At 40.1% G+C, this 12,846-nt stretch overlaps 2 protein-coding genes across 2 annotated transcripts in view; both read left to right on the top strand.

The window, feature by feature from the left end:
• Positions 1 to 4,183: 4,183 nt before the first annotated feature.
• On the top strand, positions 4,184 to 12,019 carry cnih4 (cornichon family member 4). Its single transcript, XM_080427358.1, has 5 exons — positions 4,184 to 4,259; positions 5,199 to 5,267; positions 6,631 to 6,743; positions 9,145 to 9,285; positions 9,530 to 12,019. The coding sequence occupies exons 1-5, from the start codon at positions 4,191 to 4,193 to the stop codon at positions 9,555 to 9,557; spliced, it is 420 nt and encodes a 139-aa protein (XP_080283484.1). The 5' UTR covers positions 4,184 to 4,190; the 3' UTR covers positions 9,558 to 12,019.
• Positions 8,364 to 12,846, top strand: part of LOC308084610 (alpha-N-acetylgalactosaminidase-like) — a 443,273-nt gene continuing 438,790 nt past the window's right edge. The window contains exon 1 of the mRNA XM_080427355.1: positions 8,364 to 8,374. The gene's annotated coding sequence lies outside the window, so the exon portion shown is untranslated. The remainder of the gene's footprint in view (positions 8,375 to 12,846) is intronic.

Consider the following 12,846-nt stretch of genomic DNA (forward strand, 5'->3'; position numbering starts at 1 on the left):
GGTTGCTTATATCTAACCTTTATATTTTACCATCACTTATAGTACTCCATATAATAACATTATGACATGATATTTGGTACAGTAGCTCGTAGGAAGAAGGTGTCCGCTGCGGCAATAGACCTGATAGCTATTGTATTGTTTGGTTCAGCTTGTCCTTGAAGCAGCTGGTATAACTATTGTCTGATCCCTGTGCTCGTTGGTAGAACTACCGTACCACCGACCTGAGTGTTATTGTACTTCTCCCCATGATATCATGTACATTAACCCATTCAATCCGGGAACGCATACTGTGTCATTTTAGATTTATTTGGCTATTAAAAAATAGCAGATATACAAGCTCATAGCGCGGCACTCGGTGCCGCGCTATGAGCTTGTAGATCTGCTATTTTTGAGGGGGAAAATCGTGAAAATGTGTGCAAACGTTTGAATATATATACACTGTTGGCTCAAATCATTGCTTCTGGGGGTCCCTGGAACAGAATATTTTGAGATGGGGGCCCATGGGGCCCACATTCAAAGATTTTCCCATGATTTTTCAAAAAAGATAGCAGATTTACAAGCTCGTAGCCCAGCACCCGGTGCCACGCTATGAGCTTGTATATCTGCTATTTTTGAATAGCCAGAGTATAAAATAATGGTTAGGGCGCGCTCCCACCAAGAGTTGGCTGGCCGCTGTTTGCAGAATCTGCCAATGCATTGTCAATGCAAATGCGTTGATTCACGCAAGACCGCTAGTCGCGCAGACCTTGCGTTTATCTGCTCTCCGCGACTAAGCAGAAAACTGCTGGAGGCAGGAGCCGATTTTCTCCCTGTCCAATCGGGTGAGTGGAAGGCGGACTGTCTCAAGACTCAGGAAGCAACATGGTGCTCAAGGCAGTAGGCAGTGCGGGCTACGGGGAGGGTCCTGAAAGTGAGTGACAGGCGCGACACTCCCGTTTTTTAGAATCCGCTGGCTGCAAAAAACTGTGGCCGCCCGCGCACAACCTGCGTTTAACAGCGGCCAGCCAACTCTTGGTGGGAGCGCGCCCTTTAAAGTGCATTCCCGGTTTTAAAGCATAACCTTCACCACCTAGAATATTGTCTCGACTCCTACTGCCTCATCAATTACTGTTGATGCAGAATTCCTGGACAGCTGCTAGGTCCTCCCCTCCCAGACGACAACAAACCACACCACTCTGCCACAATGAATGCCATATTGGGCTAAAAGCTTGCAGTGAAAAAAGAAGAAGCAAAACAACTATCTATATATTCATGAAGTGCGTTTTATTCAGGGTTCATTACATTTCTTTAAAAATATGTTTTGTTTAAATAGCCAGAGAGCCAAAGTAACATTATTTGCAAATACTCTGGACCAGGACCTTTCTTTGTGTGTGTTGCACTTCCATGACCACAAAGCGACATCTCACCCTCTGAAATAAGAGTTAAAATCCATTTAAAGTTTTTTTATAATGATAAAACTCATTGGCTTACTGGCATGTGCAATGTCAGGCCCAGGTTGTTTGCTTTACCTTGCCTTTGACTGGCACACAGTGTTGTGGCGGCCTTCCCTTCTTGCAATTGGTTAGTTCAAGCACTGCATCTATTATGAATTCCCTCCCAAACACGATCTATTTGAAAGGGGAACAAAAATACTGAAATGATCACAGACGATAATCCTTCAAATGTTTAATCAATTTCACCCTGGCGTCCCTATTTTGGGCAAATTTCCCATGTTTTCCCAGAAATTTCAGAAATAGCTAAAATACCAGATTAGCTATTTTCTCTAAGGGCCTAATCACTGTCTTAAAGGGATAGTTCACCCCCAAAATGACGTTTTTTATATCGTTTACACACCCCATGCATGGAGACTTGAATTCATGGATATTTTTTAGTTTTTGTCGCATTCCTAAGCCAATAATTTGATGACCGACAGCAGTTCCGGTAGGAGACACAAAGAGTCTCCTTTGTGTCTCCTACCGGAACTGCTGCCTACCGGTCCTCTGGTCATCAAATTATTGGCTTAGGAATGCGACAAAAACTAAAATATATCCATGAATTCAAGTCTCCATGGGGTGACTAATCGATAGAAAAAAATATTTTTTTAAACCCTATATATTTAGTTGACTGTGGTCCGCATGGCTCTAGGTCAGCTAGTATTTCCCTCTACACCACATCTCATTATTTATCATAGCATTGCAACCTGGTGAGATCGGCTTGTAGATCACCTATTTGCGCCAAATGTTCGCTCCAGAATAGGGAATTATTCCCATAGCTCCCTCGTTTCAATAAATGACTCAATAAAACTCTCCTGCTTACCTGAATAACTTTGTATTCAAAGGAGACCGAGTTGTAGATGAATGGCTCTCTGGAATGTCTGTTGTTGTAGGAGTCCAATGCAAAGCTCAAAACCTGTTCAGCTTCTCTGTCATTTTGCCCTGTGGCACCCTCAGAAGCCAGACACAGTGTCAAGATGACCATGTATGCCAGCAGCATCATCTTCTTGGGATATCAATTTCAGTTCCAACTTAAGTTTCTGATTCTTGCTCGGCAACTCAAAGATGGTGTGATAAAATCACATAAAGCTGGAGGTGGCTTTTTCTCCTGCCACCTTTTATAATAGACTGAGAAGCTTGCAACCACATCATTTCTTAGTTTAATATTTGCTTTGTACCTCTATCAGGTTGGTGTGACATGGAACAATGACGCTTGCATTAAAAGTGCCGACACGATAACATTGTCACAAACAGTACTATCAAGCACAAATTTAGGTGTGGCATTGTGCCATTGAGATTCTTACACTGTGATAGTCATATCTGTCTTTGTCTAATGGGCTTACAGTTACGGCAGCCTGTTTCAGATTTACTTAAAGGGCAAGACCACTTTGGCAGAGGTTTGAGTTGTGTAGTTACCTTGCCATGATGTAACTAACAACTAAGGTGAGGTGGGCAAGAAATCAAAAATAATTTCTCCCTTGTCTAGAAATTGATCATTTAAAATATGTTCCTCATTGACTTACATTGTAGGGTGAAGAGCTCAGGAGGAGCTAGAACATCACCAAACCCAGTACTGTTTATTTTATTATAAAAATGTCAAATTCCTATAGATTTTGCTATTTTTATGAGAAAGAAAACCCGGACTGGATCCACCGATCTGGATCCGGATCTTCAAATAGTGAAATCAACAGGAAGTTGACATTTTTATTAAAAAAACTAACAGTACTGGGTTTGGTGATGTTACATTGTCTGAATCAGCTTTGTTTGCATTCATTTACGATTTTACGGGCTTAAAAGAGCTAATCCAGAGCGGTTTTGCTTTGTTTTAAGTCAATGAGGAGCATATTTTGAATAATAAATTTCTAGACATCATGGCAAGTTAACTACACAACCCAAACCTCTACCAAAGTGGTCTTGTCCTTTAAGATATCTATGGCCTTCACTGCACTTTTTAGTTAAAAAAAATAATAAACACCAATCACATTCATTTAACAACTGCTCAACTGTAATGCCAGGAAATGGTCTGCCTTCTGAGAAAACAAAACAAACAAAAAAAAGGAAAGGAGGAAGATTGACCTTTTCTTGGATAAACATGGGTTGACAATTCTCCAAAGCATGATCATAACACTAGAGGTTCCAGTAATGGACAGCTTGAATGACCTGGTCCAAGAACCAATGCTTCAAAGAGATCTTTTAATTATAGATCATTGTCTCCTTGGAATAACCTGCCTCGAAACCTTTTGGTATTGGCATGAAAATATACTTAAAGTACCAAAAGTAAAAGTACTACGTCGCGATGCCACACGTTGTGAGCTTGTAGATCGGCTATTTTCAAATAGCTTATGTATAAAATAGGGCTAAAGTGGTTAATGTGTGTTTTATAATGTAGCCTAATAATGTATGTCTGCAAAGTAACTAAGTCTTCAAATAATTGTAGTGGAGTAAAAGTACAATATTTGCCTCTGAGATGTTGTGGGGTAGAAGTAAAAGTAATGAAAATGTGAAATACTCCAGTAAAGTAAAAATTCCTCAAAAGTGTGTAAGTACAGTACTTGAGTAAAATGTACTTAGTTACTTAGTTACACCACTGACCAGGGCTAGCCTACACTCTCCAACCCGCTAGGTGGCGACAAAAGAAAACACACCAGTGCTTGTGATTCCACTCCTTGGCCTCGGGGGGCTAAACGGCATCCCGGAAGTGAGGGTTCAAACGTAAAGATGGAGGCGGCGGTGTTCATTCTGTCTCTGGTGGACTGCTGTGCACTGATTTTCCTGTCTGTTTACTTCGTATCCTTTAATTCACCGGGGGTCCTTAGGGGGTCCGCCGTGCATCTCGAACCATGTGTTTAATAGCAGAGGCAAAGCGAGGCTGTCACAATAAAGTAGACTATTTACATTCAACCAACCAGTATAGCTAACCCGGTTAGCCACCTAGCTACAAGTGTCAGTCCACTGGTTCATATATAATTATAAACTTAAAATATGTATTTTTTTACCACATTTGAACAGTTTTGTCCCGTATTCACTGTGGAGACACACAGCTCGTAAAAGCTCTATATTTATTTTATGATCCAACACATTTCTCAAATAATGTCACCAGTTGGGTGGAAACCTTGTAAGTTTTTATTATTATTTATACAAAAATATTACAAAATTGTGTAAATAGTAGATTACAAGCTCACAACACAAGCCTTTTTTTGCTACACTGGTTTTACCTCTAGGCTTTACTGCCCCCATGTTTTAATTGCTTTGTTTCAGTTTCTTAGATGTTTTTAATGGTGTGATGATTCTATTTTCTTATGCAATTGCCTATTAGCACTTTGAGATTTTTTACAAATGTAAAGTCCATTATTATTATTACAACGCTTCAAGGCCTTGTGAGCTTGTAGATCTGTTATTTATTTAACACTTTATTAACAGTTTGCAAATAGTACAGTGGTACTATTATACAATGATTCTAAAAGGATAATACAAAAAGCCCTAGAAGGACAGCATTTTGTTCAGACAAGTTGTATGGTTCTAATGTGTTTGTAAAGCCTTGACTCTGAGTTGTATGGTTCTCTCTAGCCTTGGATCAAGACGATCATAAATGTATTTGATTGATTTTGACATTTGCACATCTATGATACGAAAGTAAAAGTCAAATTCGATAAAATACATATATGATAGTCTTGATCCAAGGCTAGGTTCTCATGTTTTTGTATAAAGCCTTGACTGTGTTGCCAGATCATCACTCTGTCGGATCTAGAATGTGACTACATAAACGCCAGAGCCTGTTGCTCCAAACTCAACAAAGTAAGTTCATGTCTCAACAACAATGAATGCTTTAGTTAATAAAGCAAAGCAAAGCAGTGCAGCCATCATGTAGCCGCAAGCAACTCTGATGCTATAATGCTATCTGGCATCTAGAGTTGCAATACCAACCCTTGACAGCACATTCATCCAAACAGAATTGATTGTATTAAACAACGTTAAACTCACCAAGATTGCAGCTGTACGGAAAGTACTTTGTATCTGTCGAGATTTTGTTTCATAAAAAACGTAGACAAGTTATGAGCTACTTTCTGTCAATACATTCCGTGCAGGTGATTATCTTTCTAAGTGTTCGAGTTTGGAAGCGCTCGTTGGAAATCACTCAACGGTTCTGCCTACCACCTGTTTCAAAATTGCACATAATGCAGGAGACAGCAGAAAACAAGCGCTTAAATACTCACCTGCATGGAATGTATTGACAGAAAGTAGCTCATAACTTGTCTATGGTGGATTTTTATGAAACAAAAACTTGGTAGATACAAAGATGATAATCCAAGCTTTCCGTACAGCTGCAATCTTGGTGAGTTTAACGTCGTTTAATACAAGCAGATCTGACATTTCTGTTTGGATGTAAGGGCTGTCAAGGGTTGGTATTGCAACTCTAGATGCCAGATAGTATTATAGCATCCGAGTTGTTTGCGGCTTGCCATCATGCATCTGTCTTTGGAGTGCCATAATAATTAATAAGGGTTGCAAAATATTGATTATTTTCTTAGCGATTTTCCTTTTGAGTCGTTTTTCCAATTAGTAGGATGATCGAGAAGCGTGGTTTTTAATATATATATTATAAAAACCAATTAATATAGCAATGTGAAGAAAGTCTAGTTGATTTTTTCTATATTCAACTAAATTATCCACTAAATTTACCAGCCCTATTTTATACTTCGTCGTTCTGCAAAAATAGCAGATCTACAAGCTCTGTAAGCTTGTTGGTCTGCTATTAACACTATTTTTGAAGATTTTGTTTTTAACTGTTTGCATATATTGACATGCCCTCCCCCTAAAATGTATTATTTTATTAAATTATTTAATACATTATTTAAAGATATATGTTTTTTTGCTTAACTATTGCACCCCTATTTTTGATAATAATGTAACATTAAGACATTCATTGGATTTAGGTTCTCAGCTTTCATAAAAGCAAAAGGTTAAAAGCCTCTATCTGCTATTTCTTCAACTGGTTGGCTGTATGTACAACAGCAGCAACATATGGGGTCTTTCGTTCCCGTTGTTTCACAAATCACAGATTAGGACTTGGCCTAACAAAGTGGTTCAGTCATGAGACTGAACCTTTAATTTCGCTTTATTCCATGGGAAATGACATGTGATTCCATTGTCTTTCCAGTGGGTCATCCCAGAGTTGTTTGGCCAAGGCCTGTCTACTGTGCTGATGATGATCTCCATGCACTGGTTCATCTTCCTGCTCAACATTCCTGTAGCAGGCTGGAATGTTTACAGGTGAATGGCTTATGCACACACTGTTACTTCTTAGTACTGAACCAACATGCCAGCATGACTGCCAATGTTGACAAAATTCCAGTTTCAACTGCATCTTTATTTTCCCCCTAGGGAGAAATTGTTTTGCTGTCAGGGTTCCTATAAAAACAAAATGTAAAGGACACCATTAAAGTTTTTGCTGAAGCGTTTTAGCAGTAGTGTCAACCCACAGTTTAGTGTCGAGAGCAAATAACCAAACATTTGTACTGTAGATATACACAAGGTAAATCTCAACACCTCATAACAGTAAGCAGTGGGCTTTTTTGATTGATTGAATATTTTATTAGGCAAACATGTAAAACAGCACAGTTACATTTAAAATACTTTGTCTAAAAGGTCCGTTCCAAAAAGTCCTTGCGGTCTTGTTTCCATTGAGGTCCTTGGTATTCAATTCATAGTCATATATAGTGGCACCAACAGTTCAAATATCAACACACAAAATACAGAAAAAAAGAATATCACTATATGTACAAGCAATAACAAAACAAAAAGCAGGGGGAAAATAATACAGTATGTACAAGCAGTGGTGGGGGGGGAATGAGGGTCAAAGCAATAATAACACTATGAACAAGAATGGGGGGGTGGGATAGCCTGGTAAACCCTCCCTCCGGAAATCTCATTTCCATTTGATTTCAGGAGTGAGTCTGGCCTGATCCGCCTTTCTGCAATATTGGCTGTGCTGGAGTTGGGCGGGAGTAATACCGTTGACTGACAACCCCTTCAGCCAATGATAATTTTTCCCCTTCAGCCAATCAGCAGTTCACCAGTCTAATATGACGCAAGGGGACTTTTGAGACGATCCATGCCCAAAATGGGTTGCCTTATTCGGTTACATGGGTGTCACTGCCCGCCCCTACCGGTTCTCTACATTTTTATTTTTAAATAGGCTTTGTCATGATTAATTGACCACATATATGAAGTTAAACAACTAAATTCTATCCAAACGATATCTTATAAGTAAATTCCGTGCCTCAAAATAGAAGTTAGAGAGCTTTTTGAAGTAAAAAAATTGCGGAGAAAATAGCGCACAAGAAAAAGATGGCTGCCGTTCGTGTTTTGGGCTCACTCGAACTCGCCACCTGATTGGCCAACGTAAGCTGTCAATCACAGAACAATGAGCGACGACGCTGATAGGCGCGGCCGTTTGGCATACACAGCCAATATTGCAGAGAGGCGGTTCATGCCAGACTCACTCCAGGAATCAAATAGAAATGAGATTTCCGGAGGGAGGGTTTACCAGGCTAGGGGTGGGAGTCAAAGCAGAAAAAAGGGGAGGGGGGTTGTCTATCTAACGGGAAAACATTTACTACCTCCTTTTTTGGCCTCCTGAAAGGTGAATTTTCAGGGCTGATTTAAATGAGCCCAGCGAACTGCATTTTTTTGAGGGATGGTGTTAGTTAGACTATTCCAAACGTGGGTGGCAGTGCTGTAGAAGGAGAATTTGCCCATGTTTGTTTTGAGTGGTGTGAGTAATCGATAGAAAAAAATGTCATTTTGGGGGTGAACTATTCCTTTAAGGCACAAAGTAATCCAGCACTGGCCCATTATCCTGTTACACTCCTTCTCAAGAAGACTTAACAACAGAATCATCAGTCAACTTTATAATGTTCTTATTGTTGCTGTGCCACTCATTAGTTTAAAATGTTCTTATTGTAGCTGTGCCACTCATTAGTTTAAAATGTTCTTATTGTAGCTGTGCCACTCATTAGTTTAAAATGTTCTTATTGTAGCTGTGCCACTCATTAGTTGAAATGTTCTTATTGTAGCTGTGCCACTCATTAGTTTAAATGTTTTTATTGTAGCTGTGCCACTCATTAGTTTACAAGGTGTAAAGATGGGGAAAGACTGCAATCTTGAGGGGAACCAATAGATGAGTAGCCTCGGAAACCCATGCTTTTTTTTTTTTACAAAAGAAAAAAAGCCTGGGGGAGCCATGCAGCAAGATGGTCTTAGGACCTTGTTATCTCCTAACCAATCAGAGTACAGAGGGGCGTCGCTCTAAATTTGGTGACGTCAGCGTGCTCCGTGCACAGGCCGGGGGGGGAGGGGGGAGGGGAGGGGAGGCGGGGACATAGATTGGTGAAGCAATAGGAAGCCCCGCACGAATCCGGGCGGCTGGGTTTGGATCCGCCCTTCAAGACCATCGATTGAGCTCGTTGCCTCAGGCTAATAGATGAGTGATCGGTTAAAAAGTCCTTACCACTTGAAAGTACTTCTTATCTGGCAGTGTTGAAAATGTAGCTTTTCCTTTTATGCCTACAAGTGAAAGGATTAGAATAATCAAGGCAGACATGGGTGTAAAAGTTAGTTTTCTCCATTGTGTGTTGGATTGGATTTCTGCTGATCATGGTTTATCCTTCAGGTTTGTGAAAGTACCCATGGGAAACATGGGGGTGTTTGACCCCACTGAGATCCATAACCGGGGCCAGCTGAAAACGCATATGAAAGAATCCATGATTAAACTTGGCTTCCATCTGCTCTGCTTCTTCATTTATTTGTACAGGTAAGAATGATGGTGTTGTTGTTGTGATTTTAAGCCCTTTATTGTGTTTTTTTTATCCTCTGTGATGATACTTGACTGTATGTCGGGAAGTGCTGCTATTGTGCCATTTTTTACGTGATATCACCAAATAAAATCAAACAATCAATCTTTTTTTCTTACACAACAGCCGGTATTTGCCAGGCTCTTACATTTCTTTTTTTTCTGTCTGCTGACCTGTCTGTTTCTCTCTCTCTCTCTCGTCCAGCATGATCCTGGCACTGATCAATGACTGACTGACGCAAGAAGAGTTTTAACCCAAGCTGCCAAATTCCAAACCCTTGGGTATGCTCTATTGAACATTATGTCCCGGTCTTGTGTGCATAAAGTGTCATAGAATAGCACTACAGGGAAGAGACCAGTTAGCTTATGTTTCATTCCTATACTGAATAGTAGGTGTAGTCCTATTCTTAGAAAACGTATGCACATAATACCTGGGTCTAAGCCAGAGCAGCGTCACCACACTCCACTGCTGGATCTCAAATCATTGCTCAGCCCCTCGACCCGACCAGAGAAATGAAAGATGGTTCACATAATGTAATTGCAACTTCCGTGATTCCACTACTGCCCAGAAGAGGTGCGTGCGTGCGTGCGTGCGTGCGTGCGTGCGTGCGTGCGTGCGTGCGTGCGTGCGTGCGTGCGTGCGTGCGTGCGTGCGTGTGTGTGTGTGTGTGTGTGTGTGTGTGTGTGTGTGTGTGTGTTGCGTGTGCGTGCGCGCACGTGTCCCTGTGTATAATCTGTTCATACTATTCGATCACAGACATCTTGGTGGTAAACGGGTAATTGTAATCAAATGGCAGGTGATTATCATTAAAGCCCCCCATGAGACAGATAGCAGAATCCATCAACAACCATAAACGCAGTAATAATGACCCCATAACTGCTAGATGGTTCTTGCATCCTGTGCAGTATGCACTGTTTTGCAACAGAAGCTTTTCACAGCACTGAGCAGCCACTTTGACCAGTAAACAACACAGCTGAAGGTATTAACATTAATTGTGCATGGGTTTCATTTGGGTGTTACTGTATATGACCGCATGGCATAACTGCTGTACAGTTAAGTTCATGATAGGGCACACCGAAACTCCTAAAGAAAACTATTAACTATATATTTGGCTGTGTTTACCTGTCAAAATGGCTATTGTGATAAGGAATAAGAATTGATAGAAATTGGGGAGAGACATAAAAAAAACATGTTGTCCAATAAAATGTTTTTCAACAAACATAAGTCTAAAATTCCATTAACTACCTTCAAAACGTTTTTGTAATTGTTGAGATAGATACTGATATGTTACATACAGTGCAAGACATATTTTATAATAAAAATATATGATAAACTTAAACTTTTGAATTCATGGGGCCTTTAAATGACTACCATGGCAAATGAGCTGTGGCATTCATGACATGACATATTATGACATTTCATGTCATCGGGCAAAACGCATCATGAGAATACTTTGAATAAATGTGTTTGCGTGACTGGTCAGCTGTGGCATTGCTAGCAATGCACTGCTTTTCTGGGCAGAGGGAACGACAATCGCACTGAATAGATTCTATATGCCTACCGTTACTGTATGGTAAATAGTAAATACCTTTCCTGCTATGAGCCTAACATCACAATTTATAACCGACATTCAATTGCTGTTTTGTCAAGCATGTTTAGAATAAATCGTAATGTAGTGTTCACTTCTCTCTCTTCATATTTCCCAGTATGTGTTGTTTTGGAAAGTTTCACTATGGATGTGTCCACTGCAGCAAGGTTAAAGGTCAATTCACTTTTAGTCTGGTGCTTCCATTGGAGATCTCCATTCTCCACCTACAGATCATCTGGGGACTTATTGCAAGAGCATTTTCGTTGCTTGAATGGTGGTGAGAACAGCTGCTAACAAAGCTAAGCCTACTGCTTTGGAAACCAATCACGTCGCTGCTCAATTAAGAATGGCTGCCTTTGGATGTTATGTAATGCAGTTTTTTTTAACCTTCTAAATAATTAGTAAATGATGCATTTAGCACCTTCATCCAAAGCGCTTTATATTCACCCACACACGTTAACACACTGATGGTGGAGGAAACCATGCAAGGCACCAACCTGCTCATCAAGAGCAATTTGGGGTTCCGTATCTTGCACAACACGCAGCTAATATATTCCAGACGGTCGGTCTGTCTGTCCAAAAATCTCAAGCGCAAACAGAGCCGGTCGCATCTTATCATGGATTATGTGCTTGTTTTTTTTTTTAACAAATAGTTAGTTGAAAATAAAGTTACAGTACTGTCATCCTGTGCGTGAATTGACCCAAGCCTTGATTGCAGATTTAAGTTGACTTATTTTTTACTGAATTGCTTTTGTATCAGAAGGTTTATTTCAAAATGTCTTGGTCCTGTGTTTGTTGGAAGGTGATGATCATTTAGATTGGTATAAGGGCTCTCAGGGGATTGCATGCAGTTAATTGGGTCCTTGTGCTCATTCTTATTTTTACAGTTCAGCCACAATGGCACAGAGTATGAACCTGTTAAGTCGTGAGAGCCTCATCTAGCAGAGGTTCTATGGCCATTGCATTGGTTCATATTATACTGTAGTTCTGTGTAAACTGGGGGTTTTGATGTTGAGATTCATGTTCACATTGACATACGTTTCTGACATGAGTTCATTTTGGGGGTGTTGGGAAATGTGGAGTTTCTTAAATAAACAAGTAAAAAATACGTTTCATTGCTCTTTTTTTTATTACATTTTAAGACCTAGCCCCATCAGTTGCTAGATATATTTGTGAAATTGATAATACTTTTTGAGAATGGAAATCATGAGCAGACTTTATATTTATGTAGTTACCTCATTAGCGGACTTTTCACCAGATGCTCTTTATTCTCCCTTGCTCCGGGGAATCAGTCAAAATAGTGAGCATTATTCATCTTCTGTTGAAAACTAAAACATCTCAATTCACTCTAACCTACCCTCATTTACTGTTACTGAAGTACATTTTGAATACCAGTCAAATATATATATATATGTCGGTACGATTGCAAACCAGTCAGATTGAAAAAGGTGCACTCGTTTTCACCGACAGAGGCACGCCGTCTGAAGGTGACTTGAGCCATGAGAGGCACCGGCGAGCGAGTCGCCGTGCAGTGTTTTGCGAAGTCACCTTCAGCACCCCAGTCTCGGTACATCCGAGACGTCATTTCTTTTTTTGACGGGGGAGTGCAGGAGGTGAACTCGAAGAAAACAAGCACTCCTTTTTCAATCTAACTAACGTATATATGTGTATATATATATATATAATTCTTGAAGTGGAACGTAACATGAACACAACATTTTTTTAAGCGGAACGCAACTGACATGATACTGACATGAGAGAGAGTGAGTGTGTCAGTGCACACTCCATCTCCTGGATGAACATAATATTGTCTTTCCAATTCATTACTTATGGCGGTCATTTTTGACTGGGAACACAAAGGGTGTAACAAAGTTGAATAAAGCACTCAAAATTCAATTGAAATGGTGATGAGCAATTCTAAATGTTCTCATAT

Source organism: Gymnoscopelus braueri (assembly GCF_963280865.1).
Source record: "Gymnoscopelus braueri genome assembly, chromosome: 4".
Taxonomy (NCBI): domain Eukaryota; kingdom Metazoa; phylum Chordata; class Actinopteri; order Myctophiformes; family Myctophidae; genus Gymnoscopelus; species Gymnoscopelus braueri.

Bases quoted from the DNA above. Each gene is read 5' to 3' on its own strand.
- cnih4 (XM_080427358.1), top strand. From the start codon at position 4,191: ATGGAGGCGGCGGTGTTCATTCTGTCTCTGGTGGACTGCTGTGCACTG. The intron at 5,268-6,630 runs GTAAGTTCATGT...TTGTCTTTCCAG, and splicing joins GTTGCTCCAAACTCAACAAA to TGGGTCATCCCAGAGTTGTT. The intron at 9,286-9,529 runs GTAAGAATGATG...TCTCTCGTCCAG, and splicing joins TTCTTCATTTATTTGTACAG to CATGATCCTGGCACTGATCA.